We start from the raw sequence: 20,262 nt of genomic DNA on the forward strand, positions 1-20,262 counted from the left end.
AAAATCAAACTATACAAGAAAAAAACCCACGACAGTGCACGATCATTAAGTTGTCTCCCATACCATACTAGACCTAACAACCATTCCTCCTCATACTTTCAACGTTTCAATGTTCGATCTCTCGGAGACCCAAATCACGATAATTATATACAAGATGTATAAGTTACTTGACCAGCGCGACATCGCTACAGTACTACTACCACAACATGCCGCGTAAAGTCCAAACGGTAATGCTCTATGAGCAGAAGAAACGACAGAAATGAAAACATTGCAATGCCAGGGTGTTGAAATGATGGCGTGCGTGGGTACAGGAACTACTGATTACATAGGGGGACGATTGGCCAATAATAAATGTTGAATTTGGATTTCGGGTTTCTGCGGGCGTACGACAGTAACGAAAACATGCAATGCAGAACCACGGCACGCGTGGGTACGATTAACGGTAAAATGTTGAATTTGGATTGGTGGGTTCCTGTGGATTCTGGAACGTGAAGTGCGATTGAATAAATGCAAATGGGGGGCATATACGAGTTCGTGATGCAGCATAAGTAACGTCCGTTTGAACATCGATGTCTTGCTTAGTTGGACATAGCGGGTATCCCAGTGTCGTCGGCCGCTGCATGGGCAGCCATGGTCTGATCAGAATCAACATGCCTAATGACCCTGTTGTGTCCGACGATACCAACACTCCGGAGGAAAAGCGCTGCCAGCAGCGCGGCTATACTCACAGTAACCGTCAATGATCCGCTTTCAACGCAACACAAATTTGCAGTACTCACCCATAAGGGCAAACGCAGCAGCGGTCCATTGCGCATCCTGATACCCCGTGAGTTGCGCGGACATGGGCGCATTGGTGACGCTAGAGTTTACAATGACACCGAGCTTCGCAGATTCCGTATCAACTACAGTGTTGAACACAATTGTGGATATAGCTAGACCGAATGCAGTGCCGATCTAACCAAAAACGTGTTAGTTTAGCATAGGACAGCGTTAGTTGTTTCACGGGACTTGCCTGTGTCATAGTTTGGAATAGCGCTCCAGCCACGCTGTGTTCATGTGGGAGCGAGGTTTTGGCAATGAAAATTGTGCCGGAGGAGTATACGAAATCAGCGCCGAACACGATAAGAACCGTGGATGGGAAACCGAAGGCCCAGTATGTTACAGACGGGTCAATTAGGGCAAATAGGATGGCGGCCGTTGCTGTCAGGAGTGTTCCGCTGACTGGACCACAAGTCAGCTTGACATCTTAATATTCCACATATAGACACTTGCCTACAAAGATAACCAAGGGCAATTTGGCAACAACCATCGCCACGAAGAAGTTACATAGGCAGCCGACAATGAACATGGGAATGAATCGGATCATGGTCTCGACCGGCGTCAATAACAAGTAGTTCTGATAATACAACTAGAAAACGAAGTCAGCGATGTCATTCCCTCCGGGTAGCGGAACCGGAACCGGAACATACCTGAACCCAGAAGCTCCAGCTAATGAAAGCACTCCAATTTAGGAATGCTATTACAAGGACAACGGCCATGCGTCCCTTTGCCCTAGTCCAGAGCGAGAGTCTCATAAGCGGTGGCGGTGTCCAGAAAGATGTCGCTCTTGATGGATCATCGTCGATGATTTGCTCCAGCTTCCACTCCCACACCAGGAATAGGGCAAGTAAGATGACGCCGATAATAAGGAGCACGAGGATATCTGTTGATGGTTTTAGCACATGACCACTATCGTTTGGCGACATTCTTACACGGGGTTTTCCAGCCATCCGTAGCAATTTCTCCTTGAGCAAGTACGAATACAATCAGAATCAATCCAACAGTGACAAGGGAAGCGCCGATCCAGTCGACACGTTTGACAGCTTCCGCTGAGGGAACGTCGGCATCGAACGAAATCATGCCAGAAATTCCAATTACAGCTGAAGTTGCAGCGGCCATGTAAAATACAGAGCGCCAATGTGACCTGCACGGCATCGTGAGAAATATAGCATGCGTCGATCAGCAATTATGACCCACGAGGTAAGTTGAGTCAGAACACCGCCGATGATCATTCCAAATGCGCCGCCCACAGGAGCACCCGCTGCAAAGGTAGCGAATGCTATTGAACGTGCTCTTGACGGTGGGAATGCATGCGCTAAGATACCGAGCTGAGAAAGTGAGTACTTTTGCATCGAAAACATCTCGGGAGTACTTACTGCGGAAGGTATTGTAGCGGAGCCTCCAATACCTTGGAAGCCACGCAACACGGCGAGAGTGAGACCATCTGTGATTACATTGTGAGTAGACGGAACACGCGAACGATTGGAGGGTACGCCAACCTTGTGCAAAGCCACAACCGAGAGAAAAGGCAATTTGACAAAGAGTCCCAAGCATAAATGCCTTTTTTCGTCCATAAAGATCCGCCAATCGGCCGAAGAACAGGAGCAGGCAACCCTAACACGAGGTGAGCCACCATGTCAAGATGTGCAAAAATAGAAGCGAAACGTACAGAACTGAGAGAATATGCAGATACGAGCCACTGGAGCTGCTCTTCCTCAATAGCTAGCCCCTTCTCAATGGTTGGGAGTGAAATAGAGACAGAGGTAGTATTAGATATCTGGGGTTAAAGATGTCACAAAGGACCAGCGAGGAAAGGTATGAAGGACACTCACATTAACAACCATTGCAGCGGTACAAGTGATGACTATAAAAATGGAGCGCAAACGACTGCGCTGGACCTCATTGTCCTTTGCCGTCTCGATGTTACTCATCGAACGACTGAGTTCCTTGCCAGAAGGGCTAGCTAGGTCTAATTCCTTGGACATTACTTTTCGTGATACCCTGTTGAATTGGACGGTGCAGGGAGGGACGGGAATGCAAGAACCTAGCGTGGCGATCCCATTAGTGACATCTGAGTTTTATAGAACGTCGGCACCACAGCAAAGCGACGGTACTACTAAGCATGTTTATCGCAAAGGTTAAGTGAAACCTTGATTTGGGCATGCAGGCGTCCGGCACGAACGCATTTTACTACTAAAAACCATTACGCAACATTAATCATCAGAGTTATTCCGGTCTCAACTCCAGGGCTACAGTCTAGTGCTACACCGCAATACCCTAAAAAGGCCATGGGAGCAGCAATCATCTATTAGCACGGCCGGCCGTATCACTAAGGCCCCTCTACGTTAGTACCACATCACGCTTCCGAGTCAGTCATGCTGCACATGTGTTTCGAAGGCCGACAGTGTGCCCGAACCTCTTTCATCATATAAATCAAGCATGGCAGGACACGAGTCAAGGAACCAACATGTGTGCCACCGTCCCTAGGTAAAGTCCCCAAACCCCACCTATCACATCCATTACCGAGAACTCACCTCTGCCGCATTTCACAATAGCCTCGGAACTAAGTTTGAGCGGGGATACGTGCAGATATATTGCGATAGTGCGTAAGATCACATATAAAAAGGATTAGCGTATATAATGCTGCGGTACTTGGACTCATAGCGGTGCCGTCCAACTAATCACTCCTGGATCTTTGCAAGGATCTCTGCATCCTTGAACAAATAGTATTCCTGCAAAAACACAATCAATCAGCAAAAATATCACCAATCAACCAGAGTAAAAACTGACCTCATCCCCTACTTTAATCGAATTCCCTCCCCAACCAGGAAGCAACACCCGGTCCCCAGCCTTTACCTGAGTAGGAACTACATTTCCATCTTTGTTAGGCGCTCCAGGGCCAACGGCAATCACAGTTGCTTCGGGTAAGGGCGTAGTGGTCGATGAGGAGGGTAGGAATATCCCAGAGGCTGTTTTCTGCTCCACTTTAGCATTATGTATAAACACGTCATAACTTTTCGATGCGCACAGTTTCAGGCTTGAATCGCTGGACTAACACACGGTCGAGCAGAGGAACAACAGCCCTGATGCTTTTGAATGTTGCCTGGGCAGCCTGGAACACATCGACCGTCAGCACCTCCATAGACTCGTATTAAATCTCCTTACCATGGTTTAAATAGAAAGCTGGAGACGAAGCGGGTGGGCAAAGCTGAAGAAAAAGTTGTGCACGTAGAACTTTACCGAGTTTTAGGCCGTTTTATTTGTTCCAGGCAAACATCTTCTCACCACCCACGTGGTCTCATGTCGGACGCGACGCGTCTTGGAACATCACCGAAAACACCAGAAACAAAATTTTCTCCAGTCTCCCTCGTGAAAATTTAACACAAACAAAAACTTTCTCCTATGGCCAACAAAGTCTACTAGTGATGAGATCTAACTCTACGATGTGATGCCAAGCAAAAAAGAATATAATAGTAGATTCAAATGATAGTAGTAGTACCTTGTTAAACATTGATCGTGACAATCACTAAAGAGTCGTACGTGGGTAGTGCTCGTGATGCAGGTATGTATGTACTATGTATATATGTATGCACTAATGAAAGACAAAAAGAGAGACAGGCTGTTATTTAAGAGGTAATACGCGTTGTAGGCAGGGTTGCGCGTTGTGGGGTGCGCATGCGTAGGAAGGGGGGTAGCGCGCTTGTGTAGGCAGTGAGACACGTAAATGCACACGTGTAAGCGTCTGTGAGCCGTGCATCGTGTCTTTCACCCCAGAACCATATCATCACCACCCGGAGGTGTCAAATCCCACGTCTCCTGCCCACGCCTCCCATCCTGCCGGACTTCCTCACCACGTCTCCTCGTGGGCGGCTGCCACCCATTATGCACAAGCATCATCCTGGTCTCCCTAATCGCGCCCGTATCCACAACTCCAGAGACAGTCTCGGCCCTCCTTCGACTTTGTATCATTCCAAATCCAGATCCCGATGGACTTCCTCGTCGTGGTTGAGGAATGACAGGCTGAGGTTGATTGGTGGGAGGAAGAACAGCACCGCGAGCTCGGACAGTCAATTGGGCCGCAACAGGTGGAGGATTCACAGGTGGGTGCAACATGTGTTGCTGAACGATGTGATTAGCAGCAATCGTGCCTCCCATCCGTTCCCGTTCCCGCTCCCGTAATTGTCGTTCCCTCTCTGCTCTTCTCTCCGCGCGGGCCTGGGCAGCTTCAGCAGCAGCAACAGACGCAGGCGTCTCGACATCACCCTCCCCATGACCATGGTCCGTACCGTGTTGATGCTCCGTAGGCTCTTCAGCTTCATCTCCCTCCTTCACACTACACCAGAACCGGTGACCTTCGCTCCATGCCGTGCTCTGACACTCCTTGCCACAATATTTCGCTTTTCGGCATCGTCTGCATTTCGCAAACTCTCGTGGATAGGTCTCCCAGCGTCCACACAGCACTATACTCACTCAACATCGATTCACTGGTAGGAAAAAAACAACTCACTATTCGCACATTGCCGGATTCCGCCCCGACTATCGTCCTTCCGACACGCATTTCGCATGATCACGCCCGCCCAGTAGGATATTTCCGGAGGAAGCTTTGGTGGCGGGTTGGGCAGCTCGCTCTCCGTCATACTGGGGCGGAAAGTAAACCGCTCTACGAGAGAAAATACATTCGTCATACGGTGGGGTTGTACCGGGGTAGTAAGTGGCACTTTCTCCTTCTCCTTGCCCCGTGCAGTCGCAGATGCGAGTGCGCGGAAGAACCCATATTGTTCTTTCGCTGGTGGTGTAGGTGGAGGGACAGGGACAGGAGCGGGAATGTTCCGTGTCCCACTGGGTCCAGCAACAGGTTGCTGTTGAGGACGAGGACTGAGATTAGCAGCCGCAGGGTGGAATGATGGGCGTTGCTTATAAAATGCCTGCCGCACATGCGGATACTTGCTGAGATAAGCGAGGAGCTGGAGACTAAAAAGCACGTCTTCGTCCCTGAATGGACCTTGGTCGGGATCGCGATGGTGGTGATGGCTCGAGGTGCGCACTGTGTGCATGGTGGCAGTCGGGGTAGGGTGTTCGCCACGATTTGCAGCTGCGCCCTCGCGGGCAGGTTCCTCGCTATGCGGGGCATTTGGCAGAACAGGGGCTGAGGGGAGGGGAACAGCCGTGGCACGGGGCGTTGCATCTGGGGCAGTGCGAACTCTCCGATCAGCCAAAGGGATATCAACTCCACGAAGACCTCGCGCAGGGATCGTCTCATCCATGGCTCCTGGTGCACCAGGAGGTGCACCCATAGCAAAATCATCATTCGGCTCCAATGATACAATACCGTCCTCCACACCCACACCCACTGCCATTCCATCTCCACCCTGCCCATGGTGAATGATAATATGCGCGTCCGTATTCACTTGGAGAGGTGCAGGTCCTGGGACTGTGTCTGAAACTATGCCCACAGCGCGGCGTGGACGCTGAGTAAGAGTCATCGATCGTGAAGGCTGGCGTACACGGGGTGCCGAGACAGGGGGAGCTGCACTATCATCAGTGTCCTGCGACATATCGACGTCTGCGTCACCATCATCCTCAGTTTCTGTCTCAGGTCTTGAGTTGTCGGTCGATTCATCAGGTGATGCGGTAGTGGGGCGGATGCGATGAGCCCTTGCACGTATTGTGGTAGGTGCGATTACAGCATCATCCCAAGCACGGCGAGCAATTATGGTACCACTGCGCTCACGAGCATTGACTAAGACAGTTACAGTGGGTGTCTCTGTACCTTGAGGTGTGGGATTAATAGATGTTTCGGCAGAAGTATCTGCCTCATGAGATGAGGATGAGGAGTGGCGGGTGTAATAAGGTCGTTCGCGCGCAGCTACTTGCACTTGGACAGGGGCAGGTGTCTGGTCCAGATGCACAGAAACATTCGAATAGGAAGGTTCGGTGCCGATATCGGCCATTATTGCATCCTGAAGAGGGATCAGTAAGGAGATGACACGCAACACAAAGACGGACATCTTGGATTGGATCGATACGGGATGTCATGAATTCTGTGCGGTTAGCCGCATCGGCGGCGATTTGACGTTGTAGTGCGCGATGGAGCTGGGTAGCTTCCTCTCGCTGTCTTTGTTCCTGAAGTGCGGCCCGACGGGCGAGGCGATGCTCGCGAGACTCGCGAGGTAAACCAGATGCGCTTGAACTGGGCCCGATGGCAAACCCTTTATGAGCTAACCATGACTCGAGGATACAACCGACTACTTCGAGGGCGCCAGCCTGGACGATGCGACTCCGGATTGGCTCGCTGCCTCTTATACCGATATTAACGATACTCTGGAGGGCCAAGCTAAATCGATAGGCGGCGTGCTTATCGTAACTTGCAGGATTGATTGTTGGGACAAGCTTTTGGGGGCGCGAGGTTGGAGGAGAAAGACCATAGATGTAACCAGGGTTCTCTGGAGGAGGAGGACATAAGCAGTAGTCATAGAGAATGCGCATAAGACGTTCGATTGCGCCGTCCATTGTCATGATCTCGCGTATTCGGGCTGAAGTTGAGGTTAGATATGTGAGATGGTGTAAGGAGGTGAATAGCGGGAGTGGCGAAGATGTATCGAGACCTGAAATAAACTTGTAATTAAAATCACATATAATTTAAATAAACCAACCTCGTCTATCGTAACATTGCGAGGTGATGCAAACGCAAGCTCTATTCTGTGCGGGAAAAGCATGATTTGATTCACGCATGACGTGCGAGTCGATGACGACGAGTGTTGTCGTGAATGCTGTTGAAAGTGATTAATCGGAACAAGTGATGAATACTTTGTTCGTGCTTGCTGTGCTCGGCGATGAGCTCGAAGGAAAGAAAGGAAGGAATGTAAGGATGAGTGGATGGGGCTTGTGGTTGCATTGCACAGGCGGACGATGACTGAGACCGTCCCTTGTTTGTGATTGTTGTTCTTGTGGCATTGTTTCCCATTCCACATCATGATTTTGATATCGAGTATCCCTGCATCACTGATTATAATTCAATCTATTGGTTACAATCGTATTTCACTCACACGCCGGATCTGTGATATGACATGGCAGTACATACTACATATAATGATAGTCCAAATTATTCGGTATAGCATTCTACATTATAATACACTTGTCTTTCATCTTCTTACTTTTCCTACTAGCACTATCCTCGTTCTTCCGTTTCCGTTCCTCCTCTTCCTTCCGTCGAATCTCCTGCTGCTGCCTCCGCTTATATATCTCATGCGATCGCGCGTCTTCTTCCGCTTGTAGTTGCCGTGCTAATATCACACTGTATAACTCGCATCTTAGTAATGCATCTTGGAAAAAATCACGTAGATCTTACTCTGGGTTTCCTTCCATCTCTAGAGCATGCAATGCGCTTTCCGCCGTGTGTCCAGCAAAATCGCCTCCCACAGGCGTCGAACGAAAAAATTCCGAGTCCACAAACGTCGACCCAACCCCATCGACATCTTCTAAACGCTCCCATACCACCGACGGCTCTTGTAGGAACACATGATCCGTAACCAAACTGTAAAGTGACGAGTCCTCTCCCTCTCGTTTATGCAGCACAGAAAGGTGCGAATTTCGGAACAGCGCAACAAGCGACCCAGGCTGTAACGTAGACGCAAGCTGAAACAGCCCATGATACGTCAATTGAGACCTGGTATTATCCAAGAACGCCTGTGCCACTAGCGCTAAAAACTCATAAGCAATAAATCTCGCATAACAGATTAAATCATACCATGTTCGATCTTCTCTCTATCTTTCTCCGAATAATTATCGCTAGCAGCACTCGGGCCCGCATAGCCACTCGGCCCGCTCCCCGCTTGACTACTCCCTGCCTCTCCTTCGCCCCACACATCTCCACTCAACAGTCGTCCCCTCGTGATATGATCCGCATCCGCAATAAGCGTTACAGTAGTGTCATAATCACGCACATGCTGCAACACCCTGTACTCCTCGCTGTCAGGGTCAACAAGCCACCCATGCACGAGCTCTATCCCTGCCTGCTCGAACAACTTCAATTCCCCACCTTCCCCTGCAGGTCGAAATGACGTAGTGCCTGTGAAGACAGGGTTGAGATCGAGGCCCTCTGACACCATATTAGCTTCACTAATTACTAGTTAGAAAGAAGTTGTACACACTGGTGGTGCTGGGCATGATCGAGAGTGCAGCAGTGACATCAATATCCGGACAGCTCATAAGGAGATACTCTCCTACGAGCTGCGCAAGAAACTCGTATGACACCGTTCCCCGCTCATATGGCAGGACCTCAATCTGTCCTCGCAGTATCAGGATATTGCCTGCACATCACAACGCGCTACCTCAGCGTCGATCCTCCGTCAGAGCAGCAGCAGCACTCACAAATAGCAATGAACGAACACGGTCTGTCGAGCAATAATTAATATGGTACGGTGCAATAAGTATACGGAGCCTAAGGCACATGCCGCAGCACCACAATATTACAAGACACACCCATTGAAATTCTGCGTTATGATCTTTAATCTTCGCTTTGTTTCCGTGCTTCCAAACGCGATTTCCTTGAGGTACCAGACGTCTGCTCTTGATGCATGGAGGGTATCGGCGCGCTCTGTCATGAAAGCTGCGGTTGGGTAGTGACCAAGAAGCGCGAACACCGAAAGGGCTGGGTGAGGATGGACCGTGGCGGTGTAACCAGCTTCACACAATATTTAATTTTCACACACCGTCATGTCTGCGAAGAACTCACTTTCAAATCGGCGGCGTGCGTTAGGATTTGGTCTCGAACTCGAGGAGTCTATTGATGTTTCTACACAAAGGGCTCAACAACTCATTCCATCGGTGAATTTTGACAGGCTCTTCCCATAAACGTTCGGGTCACCACGTGTTGCTCCAGATAACGCAGCGGCTGGAGCTACTGGACCAGCTGGTGATGGCGAGTTCAAATCGTCGCCCAAACTGAGAATCACAAGTACTTGACCGAAGCTAGGAAAAGGAAATGACAGTGACGATCGTGTACGTGGAACATCTTTTCTGCGACAGATAGATCTAAGCGCTGAAAAACTTTATAGTGTCTTTCTACTTGGAGTATCGGTAGAGATCTGGCGACATAATCGAACTGTCAAATGTGTGTGTGTGACGAATGGTCTTTCTGTTTCCAGGTACTATGTAGAATTGAAAGACCTTTCGTCACTCACACGGGGTTATCGATTCGCCCTGGAGGCACCACTCGTTTATACAAATCTTGCTAATACTAGGGGAACAAAGGCTTGAAAGGATCAAACGCTGGTAGTGCATTGCAAGTCAGTGGTTCACAGGTACGAGACGATCAAGCTATCAATAAATCATGGTGAGGGACTATCTAACAGCAACGCCTAGTTACTAGTAGTGACTAAGGTGATGATGCTACGGTGGCAGTGCATCACTGACCTGGGGTGTCTTGGACTCTTGGCTGTATCGCCCACTCCTTCTCGTCCACACGAGCTTACTTCGACTGCAGGTTTCCGGGCTTCTCTCTTTACAAAGATTCGCTATTGCATCAGCGAGCCAGCATCAAAGTATTACAAATATGAGCAGGTGAACCTGGGTCGAGAGACCTCTCGTAAGCCTCATCAACGTCATACAAGGCAATGAAGGAACTTGTTCATCCAAGGCGCTCTCAGGGTAGCATCGCGACCTCGTCATTGTCATCTGGCTCATCACGTTCCGGTAGCCTTTTCTAGAAATTTGGTGCTGAAAACAAGTGCTTGAAATCCGTTTTAAGATGGTCCAGGGCGTGTATCGTTGCTGTGCAGAACCACAACCTACAAAGTTTGATTCAACCAAGTACCATGAGGTGACTCCCCGTTCTACTTTATGTCATACTTACAGAAATACATACAATCGATCAGAGCCACTAGGAACGGATACCCGTCTGTCTCACATCTGCGTATAAATTTTAGTGGTAAAAGCGCCGGATTGTGGTATATCTAGCAGAGGCCCTCGTTGTGCCTCCACCAAGTTTGCCGTTCACTGCCACACAAAACCCTTATATATGACACTGATATCAAACGATCCAGGTGTGTGGGCGCTGATCAGTGGAAGTCATGTTTCCAGCTATTTAGCAGGTCCGTGGAGAGCATATTGATGTTGGTAATGTCTCATTTTTATCATCGACCACAGTTGCATCCTTGACTGCAGTGGTATACGACTGGGGTGAGCAAGATAGTCCTTATCGAAGGAATACATGACATCCCAATCATTGTCTCCAGCACTGACATTTGAACGAGGGGTAAGTAGGTCGATGTCGTCCTCTCCGGCACCCATCATTGTATTTGGAGAGGTAAAACAACCATGATACCCGATAGTTGGATACTTGACACTATATGGGAAATATTCACACTATGTCTTGCGATCCGGATTGCCTTCCATGAATTGCAACGACAATGGACAGGATCGGCCATCGGGGTCTGGTTCACGGTGTTGATAAAAACCTATGTGTTTTACTTCGCAAGGTGAGCGCATGATTTGACTGCAATTATCTTCGTCAGCTGATATTTCGCATGAACTAGCTATGTTGTTGTTTCTTGCCTCACCCTAGGCTTGCTGTCTCCAAACTGGAGGATCTTTGTGCGCCAATCTTTGGCTGATGTCCATCTGCTGACTCATAACTATAAGACTCAAAATCTGCGCAAGCTTATCATGGTATTCTTCAATTATCCGAGGCCATGCAGATATGTGTGCTGGGACCACGCCTCATCCTTAGCGTTCGAGAACAATATAATGCTGAGCTCGTAGCGGATTTTGACGAAGGAGCTAGCATAACTAGTACAATCGTCTTCCAGGAGTGCGTAGACGTGCCGACTGGCGGTGGTGTATAGCACGGGAAACGTATGTGCGTGTATTCTGAAGGCATTTTGAGAAATCTGCTTGGATATCCGAAGTGTATTTAAAAGGGAGAAACAGATCCGGGCAACCTAACATCATGTTGCATTGACACTTCCTGCCCACCAGCGCTCGCGCAAAGCTGGAATTATGCAGAAGGTCTCGCAAGAAACCAAGTCGCTTCAACTTGGCGCTCAATATTAAAATATCAGGACGAGCTCAGATCAATGTCGTTCGGCATGTCCTCGTATGTAATCCCAGGTTGGTATTTAACTCGGTGAGCGTGAAGCACTGTTCGTTAAGTGTTACTTTTTTGCTCCTACCATATTTTTTACAAATCAAAGAGTAGATGTACTCCAATAACCGTCAGTGAACAAAAGTGGTGCACGGAAGACAAACTGAAGGTGGAACTTCCGCAAGGATTTTCTCGACGTTGCCACTCACTGGCCTCGCAGCATGGATTGAGATGCTCAGGGACTCTGGGCGAGAAGCTGCAGCTAGGACGAAGCTCGCCGAGACAATGATCCACCCTGCGCCCACAGTAGCCCAGCCATTTGTTTCAAATTTGATTGGGCCTCAGTGTTTTCAGTTCGGGGCTTCGCCACCCGCAAACATATCCAGAGTCCTCGCTAATGATAACAAAGATAGGTTCGTATCTAGAGATAGTGATTGTCTCACGTGCATTCATCGAGGTTGTTACGCCTTCCCATTTCAATACAAAGGAACAACTTCTATTTTCTTTTCCAATTGCATAGTCTGGTCAAGAGATTATCCCACCAGGATAAAACAAGGACGGCCCTTGAGAAAAACGCACGCGAGGGGATTTCATTCTGTAATTCTTGTGTAGAGTCTACTTAAATGGAGTAGAATATTCATACAGCCTTGGAATATCATAAACGATATTAATTTCCGAGCGCTGATGAGAGTGTTTGAGCAAGTGGGAACTGGACTGATTGACACATCTGATGGAAAATGACGAGAGCCCTTGATCAACATTACACACACATCTAGGTGGCGTTACTGCGATATATATACAAGTATTGATATATAGTACAAAATGTCTCAAACCTACGCAACAGTTAGATGTCCCCGCTATTTCAGTCAGTGCTAACATTGGCAGCCTGCAGCACAACCACTGCAGTCGCACAACCAGAAGCAACAAAGGCAGTTGCAGCATTCCCTATAGTGTTCCTACTATCATCCTGCCCCACACTACCCCGCTCCTTCAGTATGTTTTCCAGCTCTTGCGTGAGATCGTCCGATCGAAGACGGTGTGAGCGCCCAACAACAACCAACACAGGTTTACGCGTAGATGCCTGCTGGATGGCGGAATACAGCGGCATCGACGACGAATGCTCAGAGAATGTGATACGGGACAGGGCAACGCGGATTGAGGGATGTATGTCATACGAGAAATGCGAGTCAACGTATTGCTCCCAGAGGATGGTATCGGCTGCCTCAGATTCGAAGCGTGTTTGTCCGTACGATATGTTTGGCATAACGACAGTCTACAAGAATGGCATCAGAAACATGACGAGAAGCGCGTGCAGTCAACGTACTGATTGAATAGGCATCCCGTGGTATCCTGTTTCCCGCGTTTCATCGCTGTCTTCTTCCTCTGGGCGTACGATCGGCGGCCATTGAACTGCAACACGCTCAGTGCCGCTTTTCGACATTCGTACTACTGTTGCACTAATTCGTGGATTAATACAAAGCTGCATCACAAACTCAAGCGCTAGTCGATCATCCGGACCACCAAAGAAGGGGAAAAATATGTGGCGCGCACTCTCAGGACCGGTACCAGAGAGAGAAGTGCCCGGATCGATGAACAGGGCAACATCTGTATTGCTCTCAGTTAATGTTCTGCGCACGAACTGCGAGTGAATCGTGGCTGTCAGATTGCCCGTATCTGTTGGGCCGCTGGAGAATGTTTCGAATAAATTTGGTTCGATCCTCGTGCTGTGTGGGCTACACGAGTCTTCAGTCGTATCTCTGGAAATGAACGACGGCGGGAGCCATTGTAAGAGGATGAGCTCAGATCCGTGTCGTGTCGCATGATCGGAGATAGTTTTTGATACGTCCTCATACGGGACAACAGCAAGCGAAAGCGAAACGTGTATATCATTGAGCTCTCCAAAGGTGCGGAAGATGCCCAGAACTAGGTCACTGTGGATGAGGGTGTCCACTGCTGAAGACTTCATGATGTCCAAACTACTGTCCGACATCTCGATCAAACGAAGAGCGTTCACGCATATATCAGGTCCTTGAGAAGTTGGGATCAAGGGCGACGGCAGTACCAGTTGGGTGGCTACCAGCATTCCCGACATGTGGTCGAATTTATCAAGGACAACAGTGAAGCGGGAGCGCCATGGTTCAGTCATAGGAGACTGGCGGTCGCCTATATCTTCGTCCCTGTCTCCAGTTGACTAACGTGAAACATCTCTAGCTAGCGCACGAACCCGGCGTTCAGGAGGATAAAGGATGGAGACCAAGGGTGTGGTTATGAAAGTCAGGACTAGAGCTTCGAGGACAAACATAGAGAACACCCTTTGGGTGAGAATGCCGGTAGAAAGTCCAATGTTGAGAATGATCAATTCCACAGGACTAAAAGAGATTGTCAGGACGAAATATTCTGGAGGAAATCAGACAGCTGACCCTTTGCAACACATCAACGATCCAACGGTGCTCGACTCTCGCCAACTCATTCCAGAAACCCGAGTGGTGATCGTACAGGCACTGAATTTTCCAACAAAGTCTAGACATATGATTGCGATGGTGAATCTCCAAGTGATACCTGTCAAAAGCGTCGATAGATGATCAATGTAGGTCACTATTGGCAGGACAAACCATTGTTAAGCAATCCAAGATCGGTACTCAATCCGGAGAGCGTGAAGTACTGTTAAGTGGTGAGCCATATTGACCGCAGCAAAACCAGCACCCATACCAGAGGCAAAAACACGATTATCACCATATCTTCAAGCTTCTTCGTCAGCGAGGTGGCAAGGGCTCCTTCGCGGGGAACAATGACACCCGCCAGGAACGCACCTAAATATGAAATAAGAATGGCCTCGGAATAGCAACCCAAATCGCTCACCAAAAACTGCACTGATCCCCACAACATCCGTGAAAAACGCACATGCCCAAAGCACGATTACGGTAACAATCATGAAGAATATCGTGGGGCCGTCCTCCAAACTTCCCGTGAACCTAGCGAACCACAGCAGCGCAATTCTAACCGGCCACATGAGAAATACTGTGAATGCCACGCATGTCAGCAGGATCCATAGAGCTGTAAGCCCATAGGTCCCATTGGTGAGAGCCACGGACAGTGCCAACAGACTCCAACAGACTACGTCGTTGCACACGCCAGCTGACAGGACAACGACGCCGACCGTCGTGTCTAGGAGCTTCAGTGCGGTGAGGATACGACAAAGAACGGGGAAAGATGTGATAGAAAATGACACGCCAGTGAAAAGCATGAAGTACGTAAACTCGACAGGGGAACCAATGAAATTATGGTAGAGTGGCACAGAGATGGCAGCACCGAGACCAAAGGACAAGATCATAGTGGAGAGTGCAATGAACAGAGATGAACGAGCATTATGCGTGATGACATTTACGTCAATTTTAAGACCGACTATGAAGAGAAAGAGGCAGATGCCAATGTTGGCAACTAGGGAGAGATATGGGAGGGATCGAGTGGGGAAGATGTGCTCGGTGAAACCGGGGATTCGTCCCATTGCAGTAGGGCCTACGATTGAATGAGCATCTATCAGTACGATGTAAAAATGACCTGACCGAGAAAAATTCCAGCAAGTACTTCAGCAACGACTTTCGGTTGTCTGATCTTGCCTAAACCCAGTGACAGCAATTGCCCCATCATAACAATCATACCTGTAATCGATTTAAATTGATACTGCCAACGCACTTGAAACAGAGGATGCTTACCCATCTGAATTATCCATAGCCTCAATGGATCGGAGGTGGTGAACGCTGTGGGATCTACTCCTGACAATAAACCACCCTACGGTGCCCTTTAATTGTGCACGGACGGGGCTTCATAGAGAAAACGCTCACCTGGCCCGTAGCTTCCTTCTTCCAGATTCGAAAAACCAAAGCCTCCGAAAACTTAGACATATAAGTAGAAGAAATATGGATGGGAGGGAAACTCACCTTGAGTAGTCTGCACTTGTAATACCAATCGCGAGTGCGGACTCGGATTTCCATCACCACCTCGGCATGACGCTAGCTGGCTTAGTATGGCAAACTTCCCTTGTAATTTCCTGTGAAGTTGTCAAAAGGGAGCATACGGTTCACTTAGGGTTACTTCTGTCGGGGGGCTGGGAAGTCTGCCGCGTGGCCATATTTTCGTACGCAGTGTTCGAGGGTGTTCGCGGTACGGATTTGATTTTGGGACATGTTTATGGTAGTTTGCAAATGATACTAGGCAGACACCGCAGGACAATGAGGCGATTCGCTGATCGTTGATATGACCGAGTATGTTGGGTGAAGCCGGTCCTCGCACAAATCTCACCCATCCCGGCCCGGGCCCATCTAGCTGCTAGCCAAAGCATCGTAATGGCAACCACCATAACTACAACATTCGGCCATTTGTGAGGTATACAGTGTAGGGGGCGGAATGGAATTGGTCTTGTGACAATTGGCAAAATGGCAGAACGGCCAACAAAGTATTGTGGGCAGAGTTCCACTCTTTTTGACTACATTTCTACTAATGGCAAAAATATTTCTAGCTACTACTATATCGAGAGGCTACACCTTCTGATTTCTGATGTCAAATGCAGTGTCATCATGCACTCTCCGAGCCACATAGTCTCTTATTGAGTCAGGCCAGTTGGTATAATACCTGTGTTGACACTATGTTTATGATGAAACCGGAAGGAGGCTAATATCACCTGAAAACGCCGTCCAAAATATCAGTCGGCCAGCTTCTTGCGACTTGCGCTCGAATCTATCGAGCTCATTGTTGGCTAAATCCGCTCTTGTGAGGCTTAGCAAGTGCGAACAATTAAATTTAGGTTTGAGTGCTGTCAGAGTCATGAACGAACCAGTTAATGTTGAAATATCAAAATCGCTCGGACACATCATCAGGAAAAACCTCCCGGAGGAAAAAACACATAATTTTGATAAAACGATGTAATTCAGAGAATTCTATGTAATTACAAGTATTAAGATAAAACTAGCTGAAAGACGATAAAGCACAATGAGATTCTCGATAATCATTTGAATAAAGAAAAAGTATATCTATCTATGTATGAATTCAACCAAAAAGTATTACAATTATCGAGAACCGTATCACTCGTCCACTCTCGCGGGACAACAGCTCCAAAATTCGGCATCAGATGGACACTACGCACAATATTGGCCAATGGCACGATACTTGCTACTTTTTCACCACCGCGCAATGATCGCGAGAGCTTGTAAAGTCCGTGATGTCGATCGGGAGCCGAAGTGAATGGTTCAAACCATTCGATGTAAGCGAAGTGAGTGGGAACCTTGACTGTTGGCGAAAACAGGAGTGGAACTGATTTTGAGGGTAACGAGAAAATGACTCGCACTTGCCCAACGCGGACTCCTAGATTCAGACGACTGTGAGTGACTCCATCCTTAGCAAATAGTGGTGGCGAAACGTACCTTCTATACTAACAACATCTGGATTCCCAGAAATACTCACCAGAGCAGTATCTGAACGGCGAGGCCGCAGACTCGACCCTGAGTTGCATTGTGGTCTGGCATGTACAGAGTCCAACGTGGCTCATCAGCAAACTACCGGTTTTGGATACAAGATTCCCACAGCGACACAACTAGCACAGCCCCACAGTGGTACAGCGCACAGAGCGCACAGAGTGACAGTGCGGCACAGTCTCGCACAGTGCACAGGGTCAGGCGATAAAATGTGATGTAAATTATAGATTAATATCAATATCTTGCTGGTCTTCATCAAAACACGAGATCTCGGAGAATGCATTTCACAGCGTGACAACTTATATTCATTTAATAAAGTACTTCAACAGATAGCTAAAATATAAAATGTGCAATGCGTATATGTATTGACAATCATGTACACAGTACAAGGCTATGGTCACAATGCAACATCCAACAGACAGATATTCTAATCAGCTGTACTCATCAGCGACTGCATACCGATTTTAAGAACGAATTCGCTTACATGACTTGATGGTGGATTTTGGACGAGGAGACCAAAGTGACCGCTCTGAGCAGACAAACCCGCACCTCACCACGAGAGCGCGTGTGCGCCCTACATTAGCTTCCGCATCTCCAAAATTTCTCTTTGCCCTCTTCGCTCGAAGTCGTAGGTGGTGTTTGCGCATGCGAAATTGATGAAGAAGCCGCTCAGCAAGGTCCTTCTCGAGACGTCGAACTTCGAGATCAGCTCGTGCCATCTCGAGCAGGTAAGATGCTTCCTCTGAAGTCTCCGGCATTGAGTCCATGTAAGCGTCAAATGGTTCATTTGGGTAGCGGCGTATGTACTGTAGATAAAACTGATTCAAGGCAAGTGTTAGAATCCAGCCCATAACTCACCATATTATACACTTCCGAGGAGTCAGATGTATCATCTGAGATGTCGGAAGGAGTTACAGAATCTGAGATTTGTTGGCCTCGACATAGCGAATACGGGGATTGAGATGATTGAGATGGTGAGGCATAGCTTGAACGACACTTCGACATTGTAGTTACAGTTTGCGTCGTCCCGGAAATTGCCGGGACAATATTGAATCCAAATGAGTTCAATGACTTACTTCGCACCTTCGATATGCGCTGCCCCTCCTGCAGCAAGCGTTTTAAGAATGAGGGACGCTTTCTGCAACACCTGAATCAGCCTTCTTCTCACTGTTACAAGTGGGATGGTAACCTAGTTCGCATCTTAAGACCAGCACAAGCTCCAAGTCCTCAATTTCCTCTCCACAACGACACGGACCCGACCTTTGACCCGGAGTATATGGACCATGGAGTTGATGCAGACACTGGAGCGGAGTATGGGTCTTCAGGCTCGCAGGCAGATTACGGTGAAGAAGTGGAGTTTTATGACGGTGCAGGCAAGACGTGGGGTGTTGGGAAGACTTTCATGGACCAATTCAACGAGGATGAATATGCTGCAGAGAGGGAGCAAAACCAATACTTTCCTTTCGCTAGCAAACCGGACTGGGAGATGGCATCGTATATTCTTCGGTCCGATCTTAGCATGGCCGAAATCAACGAGTACCTCAATCTTGAATTTGTGAGTTCATCTATCCTCTAAATTTCTTCGTCTAAACTTATGTTCAGACCAAAACACTCCCGTTGTCATTTCGCTCTTCGCGAGAACTCCGAGGACGTGTTGAATTGCTCCCAGCTCCCCCTCAATGGAAGTATCAAAAAATCACTACCGAGTTTCCAACGACAAAAACCCTTCAAATATTTTATCGGGACGCAATCGAGTGCTTGCAGTCACTTCTCAGTCACCCACTGTTGGCCGCCAGCTTTGATTTCATCCCATGCAAGGTTTACGAGTCTGCCGAACGTGCGGTTCGAGTTTATCATGGTTTCATGACAGGCGATCATGCTTGGAACCTTCAGGTAAGGTCTCGTGTCTTGATTCCTCGTTCTGTATAACTAACAAGACCACAGAAAGACCTACCTGAAGGTGCATCCCTCCTTGGTGTAGTCCTCTCCTCGGACAAGACCAATCTGGGTGTAGACCAGGATGATGGTGACAGTTTTGTTGACGACCCCCACCAGGATCATGACACCCTCGAAAGATAGCAACGATGGTAAGATATCCCATGCATGTGTCCATCATGCTACTGAACTTGCCCACTTGCCTTATGCAGATGAATTCACTCGTGCACGCTCACGAGTCGCCGACAGCTCACACAATGCCCGAGATGTCCTCCAAGACCATCGCGCAAAGAACTGTCGCCCTCGCATGCCTGACCTGGATGAGCTCGAGACTTTGCGTCGTCGCGCTACTACTCAAGATTCAGCTCAATCTTCTTCTGAAGAGGAGGTTGTAGTACCACGCAAGAGAACGCGGATGATCAAAGCAACTGCGCAGAACATTCGCTTCTATCCTCCTTCTTGGAAGGATTTACTAGAGGCCGCAAAGAAGAAATCACGCCTAGGCTTGCTCACTAGCACAGCGTCAAAGTGCAGTGATTTTCTCAAAACCAAGGGTATTGAATATCTCTTAGAAACACTCGAAGACTTTGGATCCCAGGGTGTTGGTGTTGACGACGGATACTGGGATGAATATAAATCTGATATGGCAGTCCTGGTATTTGTGTTCTTACTCTGTCGGATCACGCTAACAATTATTTTAGCTATGGGACGATCGCGCTACTATGCGTTCCGAAATGAAAAGGCTGCGCGTCCGATTGTTCTGGCACATTACGAAATTCTTCCACCCGATGTTGACGACGAGAACGACTATGAGCGGGGAGGTGCGTGACAACATCAAAACATTGTTGCAGAATGGTGCTTTCCTACGGGATGGAGTAGATGCACAGGCAGGTTAATGAGAAATAGCCCCGCACTTACTGACTCACGCGGTGTGTATTAGGGCAGGACCAATAATCT

At 48.4% G+C, this 20,262-nt stretch overlaps 7 protein-coding genes across 7 annotated transcripts; 1 reads left to right on the plus strand and 6 right to left on the minus strand.

The window, feature by feature from the left end:
- Positions 1-93: 93 nt before the first annotated feature.
- On the minus strand, positions 94-2,913 carry DFJ58DRAFT_790718 (major facilitator superfamily domain-containing protein). Its single transcript, XM_041390281.1, has 11 exons — positions 2,652-2,913; positions 2,489-2,596; positions 2,319-2,433; positions 2,196-2,263; positions 2,017-2,147; positions 1,752-1,963; positions 1,470-1,702; positions 1,273-1,408; positions 1,013-1,221; positions 780-954; positions 94-718 (listed from the first exon to the last, which is right to left on the minus strand). Exons 1-11 carry the CDS (start codon positions 2,802-2,804, stop codon positions 579-581), a joined length of 1,680 nt encoding a protein of 559 aa, XP_041243493.1. The 5' UTR covers positions 2,805-2,913; the 3' UTR covers positions 94-578.
- Positions 2,914-3,121: 208 nt separating this feature from the next.
- On the minus strand, positions 3,122-4,069 carry DFJ58DRAFT_790726 (chaperonin 10-like protein). Its single transcript, XM_041390282.1, has 4 exons — positions 3,985-4,069; positions 3,848-3,931; positions 3,610-3,795; positions 3,122-3,551 (listed from the first exon to the last, which is right to left on the minus strand). Exons 1-4 carry the CDS (start codon positions 3,985-3,987, stop codon positions 3,501-3,503), a joined length of 324 nt encoding a protein of 107 aa, XP_041243494.1. The 5' UTR covers positions 3,988-4,069; the 3' UTR covers positions 3,122-3,500.
- Positions 4,070-4,198: 129 nt separating this feature from the next.
- DFJ58DRAFT_684575 (uncharacterized protein) lies at positions 4,199-7,773 on the minus strand. Its single transcript, XM_041383279.1, has 4 exons — positions 7,473-7,773; positions 6,826-7,424; positions 5,327-6,779; positions 4,199-5,279 (listed from the first exon to the last, which is right to left on the minus strand). Exons 1-4 carry the CDS (start codon positions 7,549-7,551, stop codon positions 4,585-4,587), a joined length of 2,826 nt encoding a protein of 941 aa, XP_041243495.1. The 5' UTR covers positions 7,552-7,773; the 3' UTR covers positions 4,199-4,584.
- A 63-nt stretch (positions 7,774-7,836) lies between these two features.
- On the minus strand, positions 7,837-9,439 carry DFJ58DRAFT_403505 (uncharacterized protein). Its single transcript, XM_041380233.1, has 6 exons — positions 9,273-9,439; positions 9,190-9,212; positions 8,970-9,128; positions 8,567-8,917; positions 8,168-8,519; positions 7,837-8,113 (listed from the first exon to the last, which is right to left on the minus strand). Exons 1-6 carry the CDS (start codon positions 9,302-9,304, stop codon positions 7,939-7,941), a joined length of 1,092 nt encoding a protein of 363 aa, XP_041243496.1. The 5' UTR covers positions 9,305-9,439; the 3' UTR covers positions 7,837-7,938.
- Positions 9,440-12,657: 3,218 nt separating this feature from the next.
- Positions 12,658-16,346, minus strand: DFJ58DRAFT_684582 (Sodium/hydrogen exchanger family-domain-containing protein). Its single transcript, XM_041383280.1, is given in 11 exon segments — positions 12,658-13,175; positions 13,227-14,083; positions 14,099-14,271; positions 14,323-14,461; positions 14,515-14,563; positions 14,612-14,712; positions 14,762-15,418; positions 15,466-15,561; positions 15,616-15,691; positions 15,745-15,795; positions 15,841-16,346. 11 exon segments carry the CDS (start codon positions 15,892-15,894, stop codon positions 12,765-12,767), a joined length of 2,664 nt encoding a protein of 887 aa, XP_041243497.1. The 5' UTR covers positions 15,895-16,346; the 3' UTR covers positions 12,658-12,764.
- A 558-nt stretch (positions 16,347-16,904) lies between these two features.
- On the minus strand, positions 16,905-17,165 carry DFJ58DRAFT_661113 (uncharacterized protein; the record flags this gene model as incomplete). Its single annotated transcript, XM_041382195.1, has 1 exon — positions 16,905-17,165. A coding segment is annotated over one exon (261 nt), but the record flags the coding sequence as incomplete, so codon positions are not given.
- A 1,481-nt stretch (positions 17,166-18,646) lies between these two features.
- On the plus strand, positions 18,647-19,449 carry DFJ58DRAFT_661084 (uncharacterized protein; the record flags this gene model as incomplete). The annotated part of the gene is made up of 3 exons (XM_041382192.1): positions 18,647-18,925; positions 18,973-19,263; positions 19,315-19,449. 3 exons carry the CDS (start codon positions 18,647-18,649, stop codon positions 19,447-19,449), a joined length of 705 nt encoding a protein of 234 aa, XP_041243499.1.
- Positions 19,450-20,262: the final 813 nt, after the last annotated feature.

Source organism: Suillus subalutaceus, assembly GCF_016647625.1.
Source record: "Suillus subalutaceus strain FC151 chromosome Unknown DFJ58scaffold_59, whole genome shotgun sequence".
NCBI classification, from domain to species: Eukaryota; Fungi; Basidiomycota; class Agaricomycetes; order Boletales; family Suillaceae; genus Suillus; species Suillus subalutaceus.